General features: G+C 36.8%; 3 protein-coding genes across 4 annotated transcripts in view; all 3 read right to left on the bottom strand.

The window, feature by feature from the left end:
* Positions 1–559: 559 nt before the first annotated feature.
* Positions 560–10,555, bottom strand: asf1bb (anti-silencing function 1Bb histone chaperone). The gene is made up of 4 exons (XM_079861557.1): positions 9,995–10,555; positions 8,556–8,671; positions 7,350–7,526; positions 560–1,588 (listed from the first exon to the last, which is right to left on the bottom strand). Exons 1-4 carry the CDS (start codon positions 10,101–10,103, stop codon positions 1,397–1,399), a joined length of 594 nt encoding a protein of 197 aa, XP_079717683.1. The 5' UTR covers positions 10,104–10,555; the 3' UTR covers positions 560–1,396.
* Positions 10,556–10,621: 66 nt separating this feature from the next.
* LOC307152713 (CD209 antigen-like protein D) lies at positions 10,622–13,661 on the bottom strand. Its single transcript, XM_079861573.1, has 5 exons — positions 13,484–13,661; positions 13,074–13,214; positions 12,883–12,986; positions 11,370–11,470; positions 10,622–11,156 (listed from the first exon to the last, which is right to left on the bottom strand). The coding sequence occupies exons 1-5, from the start codon at positions 13,590–13,592 to the stop codon at positions 11,027–11,029; spliced, it is 585 nt and encodes a 194-aa protein (XP_079717699.1). The 5' UTR covers positions 13,593–13,661; the 3' UTR covers positions 10,622–11,026.
* Positions 13,662–15,032: 1,371 nt separating this feature from the next.
* The window catches only part of LOC307152684 (uncharacterized protein), an 8,223-nt gene continuing 1,951 nt past the window's right edge, over positions 15,033–21,304 (bottom strand). Inside the window, exons 3-6 of one of the 2 annotated variants that reach the window (XM_079861512.1) lie at positions 16,240–16,515; positions 16,054–16,163; positions 15,828–15,931; positions 15,033–15,532 (exon numbers count right to left, since the gene is read on the bottom strand). In XM_079861512.1, coding sequence (XP_079717638.1) covers positions 15,400–15,532; positions 15,828–15,931; positions 16,054–16,163; positions 16,240–16,515 — 623 coding nt within the window. In that variant the 3' untranslated portion in view covers positions 15,033–15,399. The remainder of the gene's footprint in view (positions 15,533–15,827; positions 15,932–16,053; positions 16,164–16,239; positions 16,516–21,304) is intronic. The other variant, XM_079861513.1, reaches the window with a different exon arrangement.

Raw genomic sequence — 21,304 nt, 5'->3', positions numbered from 1 at the left:
TTTTTTTACTAAAACCGTAAATTAAAACTTTAACTTCAAATAAAATGGGAAAAACATATACATATATATACACCGGTATGTATATATGTGTGTGTGTGTGTTATATATATATATATATATATACACAATCTCAATACTAAAGCACTGCCCTGTTGGTCCTTGCACTGTAAACTGCAGTCATCCAGATTTGTTTTAAACATAAAGCAAAAAGACTCTCAAAAATGTTGTATTTTCTGAAGCTTTATAAGTTTCTGCTCATGAGTGGTAAATATGAATTCCTGAATGCATATTATGATGTGGGCGTCACCTGACTCTCGTCCACAGCCCCTCTGACCCACAGTCTGCATATTTCCACACACACATCAGAGGACAGAGAAGAGAGGAGGGATGGAGGGATGAAAGGAAGAGTAGTTGTCTGATGTGATGTGTGGATCAAAGGTGGAGCAGCCCAAAGTGCCATCTCTAATAGCTGTTGCCTAGCAACATCATAAAAAGACACACACAGGGTGTGTATCCGTATGAAAAAGCGAGAGGATGCAGAGAAAACCAAAGACAGCTTTACAAAGACAAAAGTTAATATTTATTCAGGCGAAGACTTTTCATGAACAAAAATCACATGAGAAGAAAAAGAAGGCAACAAAAAGTACCAATATAAACCAGGCATTTAGATTAAAACCAAAATACTTCTCTAAATAATCTCACTCCAACAAAACAGAAACCGAGTTGGATTTGTGAGGAGTTCCGATCGCATCCGAGAGAAACACTCCCGGAAAAGTTGCTGATTTCTGACCGTAAAGAATCACAGCGTGAATCTCACAGAAACACGTCAGTCACATTTCACTCCAGAATTAAAAGAAAAACAAAGCTTACAGATGTTACTATTATTATTATTCTCCTTGATTTGTTATTACAGTATCCACATTATCATTATGCATTTACAATTTACATCAGTTATTATTATATCATCAATAAAAATGTTTTATGATAATTTTTGCATTGCATTAATGAAAATGAGCTTGTTTTGAATTATAATAAAGACAAAACTGGGGAAATATGCTTCATTGTATTTAAGCTAAATATGATTTTTTTTTAACTGCGCAGAGAAATGTGACTGAAACATGTTTTCATGACCTGAACATGTTTCCACTAGTGATGCGCACCAGAGGAAAACTGAAGAAACAGTCCATGTCTGCTGGTGCTGTAGGCTCCGCCCACTGCTGCAGGCTCCGCCCCCATGTTGTAGGCCCCACCCCCTGCTGTTCGAGACAGGAAGTGCAAGAAAAGGCCTGAGAAGTCCCTGACTGTGTCCAATCACAACTGAGAGAACATGTATGTGTATAAATACAAGACAACACATTTATTACTTTATGAATGAGGTTGTTGTTGTGTGTCAGTTCTATAAGCAGTCCATGGAGTTGTCGGGCATGAGTCCGAGGGGCGGGGCTTTGCCGGGCATGGAAGTGGGCGGGAGCATGGTGTTGGGGGCGGGGTCTACATTCTCCGAATCTTCCATCTTGTCCATCGTTGCTTCCCAGTTAATGTGGAAACGGGTCACCCGAGGGTTCGACGCCAAGATGTTTCTTTGAAGCTGCGGATCGGCACAAAAAAAACCATGATGAAACATCAAAAAGATTAATGATTTGCCAGTGTTACATTTTAAAGACTGTTTGACTGCTAACACTATTCCTTAAAATGTAATATATTAGTAACACTTTACAATAAGGTCCCATTAACGTTACACTCTAAAAAAAAAAAAAAAATCTTGGGTTATTTGTTCTACCTAAATCCTGGCTTTAGCATTTTGGGGTCATTTTTTTCAGTGTTATTTTTTCAGCGTTTGGGTAGTTTTTGTGTTACCCAGATCCTGGGTCAGATGTAACAACCCAGGGGTTGAGTTATTTATCGCAGGCTTTTTGCAACCTCTTCAGGAGAGAGCAGTAAAGCTTCGTCAAATTGGTGCATGTCTTCGGTAAAATGCAGGTTTGTGTGAGTTTTTTGTATCTACAGAATAAATTCGTTAATGTTCTGTATATCGTTTAATTTTATGCAAATCAACAATATCAATTAAGCTATACTGTAAAATATGATAAAAAAAATAAAGGGATTATTATGTAAACCAGTGGTTGTGTGGAGTAATTTTTAGTTTAGTTTAGAGGATGAAAAAACAACCAATTCGCTGGGTAAAATTAACCCGACATGTATTCTGTCCTATATTTACCCAGCCCTTGGAAAACAACCCAAATTGGGTTGTTTTTAACCCAGTGTTTTTTTAGAGTGTAGTTAATGCACTAACTAACATTAACAATGAGCAATAATTAAAATACATCTGTTCATTGTTAGTTCATGTGAGCTCAGGTCCATTAAATAATATTAACAGATACAACTTTTGATTTTAATACTGTATTAGTAAATGTTGAAATTAACATTAAGACTATTTTCAATGTTAGCTCATGGTAACTAATGTAGTTAAAGGGGTCATGACAAATCAGATTCGCCATAATAGAGGCCTTTATACCGTTCAATCATCCTGCAGTTTTCAAAGCTTTAAACATCCTCCTCATTATAAACAAAGCGTTTATTTGATCAATCCCAAAAAAACGGCTTGTTTGGATATGGCGGGAAATATATTTGCATATGCCCGCCTCCAGAGCAAGACATCAACCAATAGTTTTACATCATCACATCATAGGCCCCGCCCACTGGCACTCAGTCGCTCAACGGCTGACACTTGCCATTATAATGACTGACAGTTTACAGATGTGTGTCCAGTTTCTGACGTACTCAACGCACTAGTCTGGTGACAACTGGAAGAGTGAAAGAACGTTTGCTTTGACGCGTCCATTTTAAACAGCTGGGTTGAATCTCTGTGCAGACTTCAGAGGATCCAGCGTCGGAAACAAGTGGATGCTTTATTTGAGTGGCGTCAAGAATCACATTGGAGGATTATATGTTTGTTCGGAGCATTTTGTTTAGTGAACGAGCCACAATGTAATCGCTGCATTACAAACCGCTTTGTCTGTAAAAGACGGTTTTATAAAGATCATATAGACCAATCATAACAGTGGGCGTTTACTGACCAGCCTTAAAGGAGCCGCGCCTTAAAAACTGATCATTTCAGACAGAGGCTCAGAACGAGGGTTGAAAAAAGTTTTTTTTTTCGTATATATATTTGTTTGGAGGTTTTTTTGTACAAAAACTTGAACATTATTAGTACACCTCAAGGAACATATTAAAATAATTAAAAAAATCCATGTCATGATCCCTTTAACAAATGGAAACCTAATTGTAAACTGTTACCAATATATTAATATTAAGTGATATCTCAGTAGTGGTGTCTGTTTCCCATTCTCCTGCTTTATGTGTCAAATGAGTTTTACATATTCATTGAATGGCTTTAGAATCTCTTAATTCACAACAGAATGGGATTAATGGAAATACGGGATTCGGGAACAACACGCACAATGGCAGCGATCCGGAATGGTTTAGCAGAATTAATGAATTATAAACGATACTGGGCTATTAGCGGCCGCCACCTGCCTCTTTGATCTGGCCGGCATTACCACATTTCAAATGCAGCAGATCTGTGTTACACAAACACACTCTCAATATATAACATGCATCATGTGTATGAGTGTTAATGGGTCTTCTCGTCTAAACTCACATCTGTTTTCCTGCTTCCCATATTCCTGTAAAAATTCATAATTTCAATATAAATATATTATATATGAATAATATCTATATTTATTGTTATATTGATGTATATAATTCATTATATACATTTTTTTGTGCTCATTCGGTAAAAACCAGTGTGTAAAATATGCTTTAATAATTTTATTAAAATTTTACTTCTTGCTGTTAATATTTGGTTTCTAGCCACCTATTTTTATGCGCATTTTGAGATATCGCATTAAAAAAAAATGCATAAATTCAAAAAATGCGCATAAATAAAACGTGTGCACTCAATTGATGCGGGTATATAAATGTGTTATCTGATAAGAAAACATGCACATAAACTACGATGGAAACACATTTACTGAATAAACTCCTCGATGAGCATCTGAAAAGGCCGTTCTGAAAAGCCTGAGCAAAATCTGTCGTCAAAGTGGTTCAGAATAATGACCTCTATGGAAGACTAAAAAAGATAATTTCAAGTTTATATCTCACAATTGATATAAACTTGTTGTTCTGTCTTTTTTCCTCAGAACTGTGTTTATATCCTGCAAATTAGACTTTTTTTCCTGAAAATTGTGATATAAACTCACAATTGTTATAAATGATGAAGTTATAAAGTCCGAATTAAGAGATATAAACTCACAATTGCAAGAAAATGTCAGAATTTGTGATAAAATGGTAGGTTAATTATTATTTCATGCTGTAAATGTAGGGCTAATACATTATGCCACCAGTGAACTGCATTAGGGCTGTCACTTTTGTCACTTCTCTATGTTCATTTAAGACTTTATTTAAATAATTTAAGACTGCTCTTATGAGGACTAGTGGTCGACCGATATATCGCCGAGGCCGATAAATCGGCCGATATTTGGAATTTTTTAGATATCGGCATCGGCCGATAAATCTTTCCGTTTGGCCGATATATTTCAAAACAGTTTGTGACTGTGCATTAGCGCTTTTTTCCACTGACGCGAACAGAGCGAGCGTGAATGAACTGAATACACTCGCTCTGCTCCGCCCAGCACCGTAAAACAAGCCACTCAGAAGTGAAGCAGACATCTGACAGACACAGTAAATGACCATTCGCATTCGCTTTCTAACCTGACGCTACATTGTGTTACACACAAAAACACTCCGGCGTGCAGCAGAGTCTATTCAAACAGTACCGTGATATGTCAGATCCGCAGCCCAGCGGTAGCTCCAGTGGGGGTCACAGATGTGATATAAACGAATTCAAACACAACTGAAAAACATTTTACCTCACAAACAGTCAAAAATCCTGTAACTGGCTGTTCCTCAGATACGCGCGTTGTTCTCGGGTTACATCAGACATTCTCTGGTTACATTTAAACTAGACGCTGTTTTCCAACGGACTCGAGTGCACGGAAAAGCTGGGTCGCGTGCATTACAGATCAGTGGTCGCGTGAGGTGGATGAGAGGAGAACACTATGTAATAATATTACGTTTGAAAATAAATCCTTGAAAATGTTATTCACTATCGACTGTATTTATTTATCCATGATTGGCATAATATCGTGTGTAGTATACATTTTCATATGTTCATGTCATGTATGTCATGCAAATACATGTGACGGCTTGCAACGTTTTAAAGAAACAAACAAGCAAAACTAAACACATAAATCATTATTATTTAAATATACTTGAAGTAAAACAACCTTAAAAAAAGGTTGAACTATTTAAACTATTTTAAAGTAAATAGTGTAAATAAACTATGTGAGATTTATATTTAACTATGTTGTACATAAAATGTATGTAGCCTAATCTCACATACTATTTTGTCATTAATTTATGAATATTGTTTAGATTGGTTCATTAATGATAAATGTTATTTGTAACCTGCAGTAAGCAGCAGTAATTATTTATGTGACTGAAAAAATGACTGTAAATATTAAAGCAGACAAGAAGTTGCACTAAAACTTTATTTATTGAAGTGTTACCTTACCTTTTTGTTTACATTTTAATTTCTTAGTAAATATTTTTTATTGCAAAAAGAATTTTGCATAAATAGTATGTACAATAAATGTTCATTTAGTTTCACCAATATTCTTTGTCTCTCATTTACTGTATTCACATGTATTGTATATCGGCCTCATATCGGCCAGATTGCTTTCTCAATATCGGCATCGGCATCGGCCATTAAAAATCCCATATCGGTCGACCACTAATGAGGACACTCGACAAAACTGACATTTGGCAGAATTTGTGTGTTATGGTTTTGCCCGAAAGAGAACTCGATACTGACGCGCGTCTTTTCTGGTGTGTGTGTGTGTGTGTGTGTGTAATAGGCAGGAATTACAGCGCGGTATCTTTAGTCTTGTCGTTATCTTCCATTCTCAAAACAGGGTGGCTATTGGCTATTATTCGCTTGATTTGGTGACGGGCCTACGCTACAATACGTTTAGAGCGGCCACTACTGGATGAGATGGCAAACAATAAAATAAAAAGCAAACAGTCTAATCATAGACTGTAAAAAATGCGCAAAACATGGCACTTTAAAAACCGGATAGTTTATTTATAGTTCGATTTCGGATATTTCACGTCATGTTCGAATGCATATTCGAATATCGAATAAAAAGTGACAGCCCTAAACTGCATATATTATTGTACTATTATTATAATTAAGACCATCTTTGTATGCATTTTGATTCTGACATCCTCTTTTTTCCTAGATTTTGCCCATTTTCCTCCACTTGTTACCACTGTTTTTCTGCCGCCGCGATGTGTGCGCAGCTGCAAGTGACGTGACTGTGACGTCTGCCCACAAACGCTCTACTGAGTTTCATTTATGTATGAAAGAAGACCAACAGTGGCTTCTCCAACTGCAGCAACTAACACTTTTCTTAGTGATATTGACAGTTTATCAGAAAGTGATGATTTTGTTCTCATCGACTATTCAACTTCAAATGTTGTATGCGACACTGCAAGTTAAATTCGCAACTTTGGATAAAGCCATAGCTAATGATTAGAAATATTGAGATAATGGCTCATTATTTAGCAAATCAATAAACCTTTAAGACATTTAAAATCAAAACAGTATTATGAAACGGATAGTTCCAGTCCTTGATTCTGATTGGTTGATTGGTTCGAAGCCGTTGTAAATTACTCGACAAACACACACCTGTGACCGCATTACATTAGTGTTACTGCGCAACTGGCGTTTGTGATGCTCTGTTGCTGCATGTGTTGCTTAGCAACCTCTGTGGAACTACATTGCTTGGCGGAGGAATAAATGTGTTATAACGTTAAATTTTTTGTTGCTGGTGTTTATTTTATGAATAAAATAAATATTAAAATGAATATTTTATGGAGTAACCGTTTTATAAAAGCAATAAGCCCCTTGAAGCCGCGTTTTAGAGTGGATTTAGAACAGATAAGGGGGTTTATCTCGAGTCTAACAACACCCTGAGCTGTTATAAACTCACTGTAAAACACGGCTTCAAGGGGCTTATTGCTTTATTTTATAAAAGTCTTAATTTGACTCTTTAGTTTGTGTACATTCATTTTTCAACAGCATTATAACCATAATTTGTGGAATCCTACTCTTTTATGTGTGTGTGTGTGTGTGTGTGTGTGTGTGTGTGTGTGTGTGTGTGTGTGTGTGTGTGTGCGTGCTGTAATATTAGCGACTGAAGCTCATTCTGAATGTAATCTCTCACCTGTGTGTAGTCGGGTTTGACCGGGGGGTTTTCCCGTAGCTCGGGTTCTGTGTACTCATTGTTGACGTAGTAGCCGATGCGAATGAATTCCTGTCCCCGATAGGTGCATGTGATCAGCACTACGGTCACGCCCACCGCATCACTCTCAGGGATCAGCCCAGTGTTTGGAGCGTCCGCCTGTCAATCACGTCAAGAGAGAGAGAAACTCGTCCTTCACTCTGATGCCTTCATTAAATAACATGATATCTACAAACACTCCTTTGTCTAGGGTTGCAAAGTTTACAGAAACTGTCCAGAATTTTCTGAAACTTTCCAGGATTTTTGGGAAAGTTTTAAAAAGTTTCTGGAAATTTACCAGAAATTTTCAGCCCCCTTTTCAACCCTAAAATAATAATCTGAGTTGATTATAATGATGCATTCAACTGTTTGCAAAAGATCAATACAGTGCACACAAGACATATGGGAAAAGGTTAACAAAAAGTGCACTGTTGTTTAAAATACTAAACTTGGTTTTACATTGTGTGTGTAAATGAATAGGCTTGGACTTGGTGCTGGACACCCAATGCACAGAATTATTTTAGACAAATATTCTTGTGCACTGTCACTGACTAGATAAATTTAAAATAATGTAGACTTTTTACTGGTAACATAAGACATTTGGCATTATCAGGACCCACATATATTCCCCTATTGCATTATTATACCTTATATTCTAAAACTTTTTCACACAGTAATTTTCATTTTGGGTGAACTATACACAATACATATTGATGCATTTTTGTATTGCGATATTGGGACAAAATGTATTGTAACAGCCCTAAAAATAACAGAAAATAACCTGTGTATTCGGTGAGATAAACTTGCCCGATAGTCTTATCACAAACAAAGCACAACCTCACTGACTTCTTAGGGACTCATCTAGGCATGGATATGGACAGTTGAATTTACATATTAATTTGGCCAAGAACTAAGTGGTAAAATGTTTCATTGTTTAACACTTTTTTGGAACTGAGACAAATCTCAAAATTCCTCTTTAATCCAATTTGTGCACTTTACTGCAAATTCACATTGTATTTTCTCAATGCATCTCTAGGTGGCAGTGAGTGCACAGCAATTTATTTACCAAGAAGGTATAATTATAGGGCTTAGAGCTGAGATGGAAGATGATCAAACTGCACTGAACCAGGAAGAAGTATTTCAGCCCACCTGAAACACAAACATGTGTCTTCCAGCAGGAACCGGGCCGACCAGAACCGAGTCCAGAACCTGGTCGTACTCCTCGCTCTCTGCAGAGCCCACGTAGATGATCTTCCACTCTAGATCTGAGAGAAACAGAGGGATTAGCTATTATAAATATTCAAATCTCACATTTGCACAAGGTCTTTCCAATATAATGAACTCAAAAGAGGATGTTCAGTGGTAAAAAAAAACAGCTGCAAGCAAATTGAGCATTTAGTGCAAAATTACCACAAGGATGTGAGTTTACATGCTTGACGAATTGGACAACCTTTGTAGTCATTATATTTGTATTTTGTGTTTTATATTTAGTTATGATATCAGAAGTATTATTTGAGGTTTTGTATTTGTAGAACAAAATGTATTACCCTAATGTTAACCACAAACCTTATCAAAAAACTGCTATTCTTAAAAGGTGAATTGGCTTCAGGGTTTGGCCTACAAATTGATGCCAACAACTTTTAATGAGAATTTTATTTGGCCATTAAGTGTCATAATCACTGTTAAGTTGGTGGCTATAACTGAAAACAATTGAATAACATGTTATCTTCTTTTTTATGTGAAAAACTGTGGAAACATGCCCAATGTTGCTCTTTTTTAACTATGATAATGCAAATGTTGAGAAAAGGTAAAAATGTCCAGAAGGCATAACTAAAATTGAAAACAAATAAAAAAAGAGACTAAATAAATCCTGCACAATATTTTGATTGTACGTGCAACAAATAGTTGTACAGAATAATGACATAATAACATTACATTATACTTATATACATACATAGATAAATAATAAAACGGATTAGGTATCACTGTAGTGTCCAACAAAAATATTTGGTATCATTTACAAGTCTGGGATTGAAAAATGTTTTCAAACTCTACAAGACTAGCGTTTAAGAGTGTACATTTTTGCATATGGATACACAATTTACCAAACAAATTAAAGAGGCTAACTAATAACTTCAAGAGTCTTCGCTTATTTGTGTTTATAAAATAAAATGTACCGTATTTCAGTAATAGAACCGAATTTAACATTTCCAGTAAATCGAATCATAACTCGCAAACCTTCATAGCGTTTCCCGACACGTGACGTCGTAACTTCCAACCAATCAAAGCCAGCAAAAATACACTGGTCCACAATAAGACCAATCAGCGAAGGAGGGGCGGCCTCGCGCTGTCATCGAACTCCCCGCCGGCGCCAAAATATTAAGCGCGTGAACATTAACAACTGACAATAAGACTTTTCCCGCGTAAAAATCACCATGTCTATTCGAATTATTCGCGCTGTTTAAGGAATAATGATTCTGCAAAAAATGCTTCGGCAAAAAATGCTTCTAAAGCCGTCGGTATTCGACTATGTACACAGTAATTACCAAGTTCGTGTTTAAATAGTGTTAATTTGTGAAATCTCTCACCTTCAGGTAGGTCCTCCATGCATTCAAACGTGATCTCGAACTGAAACGGGTTTCCAAAAGGACTGGGGTTATCCAGAACAGCCACGTTTAGCACCTGCACTTTGGCCATGATGGTTCACAGGGTCTGATCCACAGAAATCGGCCTTGTGTTTACGGAGAGAGATCCTCTTAAAAACTGCCCGAATCACTGGACGTCTGAGGTAAATCCAGCGGGAGTGTGAAAGCAGAGTCAAGACGATTCTTTACACAAAGGACCTCAACTGTTGCAGGTGAAGAAGCAGGGTTTTCTCTTGGTGGGGTTATTAGTTCTCTTCTAAACTAATCAGACGGTCGCCATACATCCATTTTTACTTATTGCTGAAACATCTTGAAGAACATATCATTTAGTGCAGGATTGACATGAACATGGTTTTAAATAACCAAATGAAAGAATCAAAATCCGTCCTTTCCCCGGGATCCTGAGGGGAAAAAACGTCTCTAGATGCAGCAAAGACACTGAATGACAGAAGCAAGTGCTGTGGATCTGATGTCTTCTTCTTCTTCCTCTCTGATCACTTTAGTGGGATAAATCTGCTCTTTATTGCGCCCTACTGGACTGGAAGAAATCTCTACAGCACAATAAAGCAGATCCTACACAATCATTCAATATGAAATAAAAACAAAATGCGGTGATAATCGGCAAGTGAACATTTTATTAAAACAGAAGCAATTCAAAAACAGTTTCGCAGACACTCAATATCAGAATAATTGGGTGGATCTGGGAGACTTTACCTTCTGTAAAGATATTTACCTCAACATTTCTGACTAACAAAGGAGGCTCATCACGATAACAGCTAGAATATGGTCATATGCTTGTGATGGAGCAACACATGAGCACGTCAGATAAAGTGCAGAATTTCACATGAAAACAGTTCATGATGAAATAAACTGACAGTTTTGAAAGACAGGAATCTTTATAATGAATCATGTGATCAAAATAAGATTGATTCCATAAGATAATAGAAGTAAAAGCATGACAAGACTGCATGAAACCTATTTCTCACAAATACATTTTATCTTCCTTGAACACTGTAGATCATTCCAGTTGTTCACCGGGTCTCTTCCAGGATCCAGTTCAATGCAGTTCTCATCAAGACTATTCGGCTCACCTCTATCCCAAAACCTGAATAAAATGTGTCAAAATTATTAAGAAATATTTAATTATTCGTTTTAACTGTTTAACATATGACAAATTATGAGCATCACACGCAATTCATGTCCTAAACCTGTACAGAAGATGAACCAGAAGTGAAAGAGCAGAGAAGAAGAGTATAATACATTTTATGATGACTAAAACTAATGAGCAGTGGTTTTATGCAAGTGTTTTAAGTCTTACCCTTGATTCAGTGGTGAATTGTCCACCCATGTCAAGTTGCCCTTGTTCTCGTCAGACAAACCAATCCACACTCTCTCCTTGATGAATGAAGTTATGAACTTCTGTGTGTGAATAAAAACAGGAATAAGTGAGATTGCTCTCACTCTGATTAAAAGAGTAGATCACTTTAAAATGAAAATTAGCCCATGATTTACTCACCCTCAAGCCCATCCTAGGTGTGTATGATTTTCTTCTTTCAGACGAATACAATCGGAGTTATATTAAAGCTACACTGTGTGATAATTTCCCCCATCTAGCGGTGAAATTGTATATGACTACCCAGTGAATATTAGTTTCTGTTCCTTTCAATTTCGAGGGTGTTTTAACTCCTACGGTGGCCGTATTATTCCAAGATTAACATGGCTTCCAGTTCAACTTCGCGCCTTTAAAACTATTCATCACCTGTGATCCGTCGCAGCACAGATTTATGTTACAAGGTAAACAATACTTTTTCACCATTGACGTGAGGAAAAGTAACGCAAGTTATACGAGAGGTCGTTCTGGCGTTATGCACAACCATGCTATGGTTAGACAAGCAACTATAAAACTTCGAATTTACACAAATAGGCTGAATTACCTGTCGAGAAGAAAGCAGGCAACTTCGGCGTCCGTTTTAAAATCTTTGCTCCTCATGAGCTCTTTCCATCTGGGAAAAGTTACTCCAATATTGACTTTGGTCTTGCTGATTTGCCTGTCGCGTTGACGTTTTAATTCTCTCTTTCGCTTCCTTGGCGACTCTGCTACATGTCTTCGAAAATAGGCGTGATCCTCCATCAGCAATCTTTCAAATCTGCCGGCAGTCACGAGTAATCTCCCCCTCGCATTCGTCTCTGTGTCACTGAGTGTAAAGCGCGAAAGGCGAAGCTTGAATTTACAGGTATGTCCCTCTTTGGCTAATGTAGTTTCAAGATGGAGGGGCAACATGGCGACCGGCATTCGAACCCCTCACCCGTATGTACTTTCAATGGCAGATTATAAACTTACGCGAATACTTTATTACTTGAAAGAAGTAAATATACATTAATGAGCACATATATTTTTGAAAGAACAAAGTGTTTTTTGCTAAGAATCAACAAAAAAAATTACACAGTGTAGCTTTAAGTTGCGTAAGTTGCGCTTTAGGCGTAAGTAGACTGAGTATGTTCATTTGGCCGGAAGCTAGAATCTTCTAACATGTTAAATATGAATAGTTTTCGTACACAAAAAAGGTCCTTTATTAATCCCCAGAGCAGTGTGGAGCACTTTTATGGTGGATGGATGGATTCACTTTTTTAAGCTTCAAACTATTGGTTGCAAGGCACTGCCATTATAAAGCTTGGAAGAGCCAGGACATTTTTTTTTTTTTATCATAAGTCTGATTGTATTCGTCGGAAAGAAGAAAGTCATATACACCTAGCTTGAGGGTGAGTAAATCATGGGCTAATTTTCATTTTAAAGTAAACTACTCCTTCAACAGACACTCACACAAACTCACCTGCTTCTCTTCGGTGTCGATGATGACCAGATCAGCTCCTCGATCCCTGCAGTACTGCCTGCTGTCAGACCAGTTCATCTCCTCTTTGGACATGGAAAAAAAAACTGGACCACACATATTTTTGTACATAAACACTTTTCAAAACTGTATCTTAAAAGAAACCACTTGCACAAAAACAGATTTGTTCTGACCTTGTCCAGAATCGTTCTTCAGTTTCTCATTGGTCTTTTCTAAATCTGTGATGTTGATGTGCTGGAGTGTGATGAAGACCAGCAGAAGAACACAAATGAGCCCGAGACACACTGTCATCGACACCAAACACCTGCGTCCTCCTGACAAACAGAGAGAAAACACACACATATCAGTTAACAACCAATTCCCTTAGAATTCATATTATTAGAAATATAGGCTCAAATAAATCCACCTTTATCTTTAGACAATACACAGGAAAACTTATTCTTTAATAATCATAGCAGAATATCTACAGTTAAATATGCAACTTCATGTTAATAAATGCAGAAATATGGACACGTTATTCTTTGAAAAAAACAATTCTCAAAAGATAACACCATTTCTTCTTCAAATGTAACTTTCTACTTACTGCACTTTCCATCTTTTCCTTCGTCCTGGCTGTGATTTTGTGTTCGAGGTCCAGTTATGTCCTTAATATCATCATTTCCAACATTTACATAAATGTCCTCTAAATCCATTATTCACTCTTATGTGTGACAGCAAGTGTTCACAGATGAGCTGTGGTTGAATGATAGTCGTGGTTTCACAAATAGTGCTAACACTAAAAAGGAATACAGGAAGTGACAATCTCTGACAAAACGGGTTACAAAATCATGATGAAGAAGTGGTGACAGATGATGTAATCACTAGTTTTTTAATCCTAACCATTTTTTCTCCTTTGAAGCGTAAGGATCAGCATGCTTTATGCGAACGTGCACTTCAGAACAAATGAGAACCATGACGGTAAAGTTTGCAGATCTGTGTCAGAGAAAGATTATCAAACTCTTAAACGGGTCTCTCTTTCTCGCTCTTCTGTGATGGGGATGTTTTCTGGGTCTGTCCAAATATACCCACACTTGCGGTCTTGGTCACTTGAGAGCGTGTGCACATGACGGGAAGTAAGTGTGCAAGACTGTCCATAGCGCAGTACACATCACACACACTAAATCCACAGCATCTCTAAGGCTCTGTCCCAAATGAAACCCTAATCCCTCGGCCACAAGTCCACACTATAGCGACGAAATGCCGCTTTTGAAAGTCGTGTACTGAAGGAAAGAAGAGAACAGGTAATGCTGTTTGTGGAGTTGTTTAATCCTCCTCTGCTGAGATGGATTAAACAATGCTAATGTTTATAGAGCATAAACAAAGGTAATGCTCTACTGGGTGGTTGCCCTGCACGCTTAATAAACAAACTACAGCTAGTTCAAATGCAGCAGCTCGAGTTCTTACCAGAACCAGGAAGTATGACCATATTAGCCCAGTTCTGTCAAAACTGCACTGGCTCCCTATTAAACATCGCATAAATTTTAAAATACTGCTGATTACTTACAAAGCACTAAATGGTTTAGCTCCGCAGTACTTGAGCGAGCTCTTAAAGGAACACTCCACCGTTTTTTCACATTAAACTATGTTATTCCCTTAACTAAGACGAGTTGATACATACCTCTCTCGTCTCAGTGCGTGCACTCAATCGCTCTGGCGCGCGGCGACACTTTGATAGCACTTAGCTTAGCCCAGTTCATTCATTAGGGACCAAATCTCTGTTTCCTTTACATTTTTAAGGTAGTGTTAAACCTACTCAGGAAGTGGTTTCATTTGGCCTTCGACAAGAACAAAGACACGAAGTCAACTTAAAAACTTCTGACTCATACTACTGTGTTTGTGTATTGAACATTCAATCACATGTTATCCGCTTCAAAAGCCAACAAGAGGAATCTGTGAACACTCAAATAAACTCAAACACCCTTAAACAGGCCAAACTGGACCTTTGTATTGATGATGCAGGAAACAGCAGAAAGTGCCTGAATCTGATGTTTCTGTTCCTCTCTGATCACTTCAGTCTGATAAACCTGCTCTCTGCTGCCCCTGCTGGACTGGAGCAAATATAGCCAAAGTGCAATAAACAGATACACAAGAATGAAATATGACATAAAAACAAAAAGACAGTTTACTAAAATAATAATGATCATTTTAACTTCACTTTCAAGTGAAAGCAATACAACTCAAAAGCAGTTTCACAGACACTCAATAGAATAATATTAATGAACACATCAGAGGTTTGGTGTCCCAGATCATCCTCATTCACATCGTGAGAAACTGGATGTTGCGAGTTTATTATAGCAATGAAAAAATAATGACAATTTTACATTTCCTTCTAGCAAATTCACATGAAGATAAGATGGCAGTTTTTTAAAAGACAGAAACCTCAATCAGAAATAATACATTCACAATAAGCATGATTCACTAAAATAATAGAAGCAAAAGCACAACAAGACTTTATGAAACTTATTTCTCACAAATCCATTTCCTCGTATCAGAGCAAGGTATATCATTCCAGTTGTTCACAGGGTCTTGTGTAGGCATCATTTCAATACAGTCCTCATCTACTTCGTTATTCGGCTCACCTTTGTACCAAAACCTGAATAAAATGTGTAAAACAACAAATGAGGATCTTAACAAGCTTTATTCATCATAAAGAAGCCAACAATATTCACAGCACCAGAACAGCAGTGCAGAGGTTAAAGTGCAGAAAAGTAAAAGAGAGAACAATTTATCCATGCAGTTTGCATTTTTTTATTGTGGTTGTTGTCGTGATTGTGTTTGTGTAATTAAGGACAACTATTTATGTTATCATTATCTAATTTTTAAATGAGTATAAAAAGGACTTAACAAATTAATATTAATTGTTTCTCTGTGAGTGTTTTATTACTTACCCTTGATTCAGTGTTGAATTATCCACCCATTCCATGATCCCCTCAGTCTCAATGTCAGACAAACCAATCCACACATTCTCCTTGACTAATGAAGATATGAACCTCTGTGTGTGAATATAAACAGGAGTTAAGTGTGATTCATCTCATTGATTAACAGTCACTCACACCCCATACACAAAAGAAATACATTTGAAATATATTTATTTTGTGTATTGGACACTCTCACCTGTTTCTCTTCAGTGTTGAAAATGACCAGATCAGCTCCTCGATCTCTGCAGAACTGCCTGCTGTCAGACCAGCTCTTCGACTCACTGGATATGAAAAACCAGCCATTTCCTTTCAATAAACAAACACTTTGCTCATTATATGTGTTGTAAAGTGCATATAAACATACAAATCCATTTGTACTAACCTTGTTTAGATAACATCCTTGGTTCAGTCTCTAACTCCAGTTTCTTCTGACTCAAAGAGTTGAAGTTGTTCTTCAGTTGGTCTTTTTCAGTCATTAGATCAGTCTTGTCCTGTAAGCTGATGATAGTGTGATTGAACTCTTCAAATGTGTTCTTGTAACTCTTTAACATGGTGATGTTCTGGAGTGAGATGAAGACCAGCAGAACACAAATGAAGACCAGCAGAACACAAATGAGCCCGAGAAACACTGTCATCAACACCAAACACCTGCGTCCTCCTGACAAACAGAGACAAAACACACAGATATCAGTGTATACCTTTCATATATTATTATAAAAAAAAGGATTAAAATCAACCTTTTAATCTTTGTCTTTAGATAATATGCTTTTATAGTATTTTTATTTATTTATTACTGTGCGTTCACACCGCCACCGGCGAGAGCGTCGAAGTGGCCGGAAGTCATTCATTTTCAATGCGAGACGGTGGCGAGGGCGGCGAGGACTTGAGAGGACTCCAGAGAACGCAGTCAGAGCCCCTCTACGGAGAGCCTGGCCACTCCTTATTAAGTCCTATTGTACCGAATTTTGGTTGTAGTTCCACCAGAGTTCCACTGGGGCGATCGTCCAGGAGTGCAAAATGAATGGGAGTCTATGGGGCTAGACGGCTAAATTTGTCTCTTTCACCCGATTGCCATAGAGAAATCTCAGATTTGATTATAAGTTTTGCAAGTTCAACATGGGTTATAGGTCGAAAGTTGAATGAACGAGTACTTATGTCCTTTCGATATCTTACAGGTTGAGTTGTTGTTGCCCATAACATGCTAGCATTCTGCTAATGAATGCTGAGTGGTCAGTGAAGGACTGATTACGACCAGAGATACCGCTTGATGGCATCGTGGCATCCGAAGCTATCCGAAGCGGGACCAGAAACAAACAAAACAAAAACTCTTCTAGCACGTGTATTTACCTGTGTCAGCTGTGTTGTCGATGCCTCGAGAGAAGAGAAAGTGCAGAGCGCGAAAGCACCAAAGTGACTGAAGGATTGCCGTAAAGCAGTATCTCTGGTCGTACGATGCACTGTAAACCCTAACGCTCAAAATAATTAATTGGTTTGAGTAGGACAAACGTAAATTAAAATAATTAGTTCAGTCAAATTAACTTTTATGAGTATTTAGCACTTTCTTTTTCTTTCAAGTTCACAGAACTGATATATTTTAAGTAAACTGAACTGTTTCATTGTTTTGAGTTTTATGAAATTATTTATTTTAATTTAAACAAACTTAAGTTTAACTGAAACGGCTGGGATGTCTATTTCCCAGCATGCTTTGCCGATGGCACTCGAAAGGGAGAGTAAATGCTAAAATTAAGTGTAATATAATGTTTTTTTTGTGTGTGTAAGATTAATGTTAAGTGTGAGATTTAGTAGTGATTAATGTTTTGTTATGCTAATTTAGAAGAATTTCTGTTAATGTTGGCTTTACACTGTAAAAAATAAAATCTTAAAAAAACGGTCAATGACTGTCAGCTACGGCTGCCAAATAAAAACCGTAAAATTAATGTAAAATATCCTTATTTAAATGAAGTGCAAAAAACTTTTGCAGAATTTTTTTTTAATCTTTTTTAACAGAAACACAGTTATTTCACAATCACTTTCTGAATTTTTTTACTTAAAACCATGCAGTTAATTACATGCATGATTTGATGCGATTATACCTCACTGCATCAGCAACTACACAGTTACTGTCAGTTAAATAAAGCAACATGCAGCAGATCATCAGAGTTTCTTTGCTCATCCTGAACCCAATATTATCTGCCTGCAGAGCCGGAGGCTGCATTTTCAGGACCCCACTTCTAGGACCGCATTTCTAGGACCCTAGTTTTTTGTGACAGCGCCACCTACCGACTCGGAGAACCGCAGTCTCAGGAACGCATTTCCAGGACCCTAGTTGTGCCAGGCAGTATTTCCACCCACCCAGTTTTAACTACATTAGAGTTTTACAGTTTTATTACACCCAAATACTACTTTATTTATTGCAATTAAACCTGGTTTCTAGGAATGTTGAGAAATTATTGGGTCTAAGTAGCATAATATAATAACTCAAGTAAAATAAACAAGGAATCATGTTATAGTCTTTTCAGTCACTAGATCGACCACATTTTCAAGTATAGAGGGAAGACAAGGATGACTCTGGGGGTAGATTGTGTATATTTTACAAAATAATATATCACACCTCAACTTGAACACAATAAATATTTTACAAAATAATATATCACACCTCAACTTGAACACACTAAATATTTTACAAAATAATATATAACAACTTAACTTGAACACACAAAATATTTTACAAAATAATATATAATAACTGAACTTGCACACACAAAATATTTTACAAAATAATATATAATAACTGAACTTGAACACACACAAAAACAAATTTGTTCATGATGTGGACCACAAACAGAACTTCATGGACAACATCATCACTGACTCCTAAGAGAGAGAGAGAGAAAGAGAAGTGAATTAAATAAGGAACATTTAGTTGAACATGTTCTACTCTCTATTTTTTTTTTCTTAGTTACCAAACAGTGCACACATATCAATTAATGTTCATAATACTATTATTGCATACTGTTCAAAGATTTAAAAAAAAAAAAAAAGGTTTTGATGTTGTGGGAACAAAGGTTCTAGAAACACTCATGTCAATAAAGCCCATCTCAACTGAGGAAAAAAAAAAATTAATAGAGAGATGCAAGAAATCTGAATAGAAATAACATTGACACGACTTTTTTTCTGACCATATATATATGAAAGCACTTCATATAGCATACAGTACACAGTAAATGACACAATCTAACACGTGGTATTTTAACAGTCAATTATTATAATGGCCTCTCTGATATGTCTGACTATTAAAATGTCATGTCTCAACCAACATTATAAAACCATGTCAAAATGAAGAGACGTAGGCTACATATAACATGTATTGTGGGTAACGTTAAACAGGCTGACTGTGAGCACGTGACAGTGAAAACATTACGATTATTTTAACTGAATTAAAATGGAAAAACAATGCGTAATTAACAAGCTTTCAGAACGAACATGTTACAGTTTTATTGTGCTGTCAATAAGTCAACACAGGCTTATCACGCAACAGTTCCGTTAAATGAACGTGCTAACAATTCATTTTCAAGCATTAGAGGCTAATATGATGGGTGATGGCTATGCATTCAAGACTATTTATTTAGCAAATCACCATCACGTTTGCTACGTTAACTTTCCAGTTAAATGCATCGCAATTGTAGAAATGTATTCGCATTTGATACTCACACTCTGATTGTCGTCCATCTTCGCTGCTTCACTGGTCCTCTAATTCGGTAGGTGGCGCTGTCACTAAAAACCTAGGGTCCTAGAAATGCGGTCCTAAAAGTGGGGTCCTGAAAATGCAGCCTCCGGCTCTGCAGGCAGACCCTACTCCCTGAACTGAAGCTCAGGCTCTACTCTTCAACACAATGGTGACACACGAAACACACCATACAGAAACACTTTAAACCCCAACAGAACATTAAACACTACCAGATCTCTCAGGATCTCAGCATCTTCACTTATTACAATCCAGACTTTATTTCTTTCATACTAACATTCTTATTGATTTATTTATTATTTATTTATCGGTCAATTTTAACATTGAGCTCATTTTTTTGTAAATTTGGAGTGCTGTCAGTACAGAGAACAACGACAAAAATCGGTGTTGCCTACACTTGTTATCCTCTTTTTAAAATTTGCACCCTGTTGACTTCAATGGGGCAAGTACTAAACCTGCTTTTAGCCTCTTAACATCCTTGATGTGTCATTACAAGTGCCGAGTTGTCGAGTTCACGCGCATGATCATAGGTAACTAAACCTATGCGCCCGAACACAACAATCGACTACTGTGGACTTTGACCAAAAACTGGATGTAAATACAGGTATGAGCATTGGCTGAATTAACTTCATTTTTATTCATATCTTTCACATCTACTGCAGTCAGACTCACCGTGTTCACTCTGAAGAAATCACTCACATTTTCTGTGCACTTGTAATGACATATGACGTTTTTGTCGTTGTTCTCTGTACTGACAGCACTCCAAATTTACAAAAAAATGAGCTCAATGTTAAAATTGACCGGAGTTCTCCTTTAACAGAGATTTAGAAGTTGAAGCTTTATTGAAAAGAATAAAGTTTGATGTCACCATGATGGAGATTAGTGTTTGCTTTAGTTGGGCTCTTGACCTTTTAGTGTTTAACTTAAATTTTTCTCTGGTTGCTTTAACTGTGTGTCTCTGATGCATATTAGTTATGGTAGGAATCCAAGAGAAACTCCGATCAGATGATGTTGGTCACTTTTTAGTGATAATAGTCATCATGTAGTGTCCTGCTTCATTGATACCATCTGAAGCATAATATCTGATTAAGTCGATAAATGTTAGTCGTTAATTTTGCGTTATAAAACTGCTATAGAAGATCCTGCAGTGCTGTGATACACAGATTTTATGAAGTCATTATACACAAATTATTTTGATAGGATCATATAGACTCACTCAGACATCAAGAATCAGCGTATGAATCGCAACAATGCTGACAATAAAAAAAAATCTGAACTACTAGAAAGTCACAAAAAGGCTTTGTTGGTTGTCACCATTGTTGAGATTCATATGTTGATTCTTGATGTCTCAATAAAAATGAACCAGCTTAAAAATGCTTCTGTATAATATATATTGTTTTAAATTTCAGATTGTTATAATACAATATTTCAAAGGTCATGTGAAAAATTATGACATTAGTTATAGACTTTGTATAAAGCTAAAATTCACATACATATTATGTTAACTAAGTTAATATATTAAAAAAATGTGTCTGTAATATCAGATCATCATATGATGACTATAACATCACCAATGAATGATCAAGATCTTCTGATATTTTCTACTGCAGTTATTGTTATAACCAATGTGTATCAAATACACAGTTAAAGCAGCCAGAAAAAACTAAAGTTAAAAACTAAAGGGTCATGAGCCCAACTAAAG

This window comes from Squalius cephalus, assembly GCF_949319135.1.
Source record: "Squalius cephalus genome assembly, chromosome: 2".
Lineage (NCBI taxonomy): Eukaryota > Metazoa > Chordata > Actinopteri > Cypriniformes > Leuciscidae > Squalius > Squalius cephalus.
Note: the sequence above shows the minus strand (reverse complement) of the source record. Positions and strands in the feature narration are given on the sequence as shown.

Bases quoted from the DNA above. Each gene is read 5' to 3' on its own strand.
- asf1bb (XM_079861557.1), bottom strand. From the start codon at position 10,103: ATGGCCAAAGTGCAGGTGCTAAACGTGGCTGTTCTGGATAACCCCAGT. The intron at 8,672-9,994 runs GTGAGAGATTTC...TGTTTCTCTCAG, and splicing joins CATGGAGGACCTACCTGAAG to ATCTAGAGTGGAAGATCATC. The intron at 7,527-8,555 runs GTGGGCTGAAAT...CGTGATTGACAG, and splicing joins GACACATGTTTGTGTTTCAG to GCGGACGCTCCAAACACTGG.
- LOC307152713 (XM_079861573.1), bottom strand. From the start codon at position 13,592: ATGGATTTAGAGGACATTTATGTAAATGTTGGAAATGATGATATTAAG. The intron at 13,215-13,483 runs GTAAGTAGAAAG...TCTGTTTGTCAG, and splicing joins AGGAAAAGATGGAAAGTGCA to GAGGACGCAGGTGTTTGGTG. The intron at 11,471-12,882 runs GTGAGTTTGTGT...ATTCACACACAG, and splicing joins TCGACACCGAAGAGAAGCAG to AAGTTCATAACTTCATTCAT.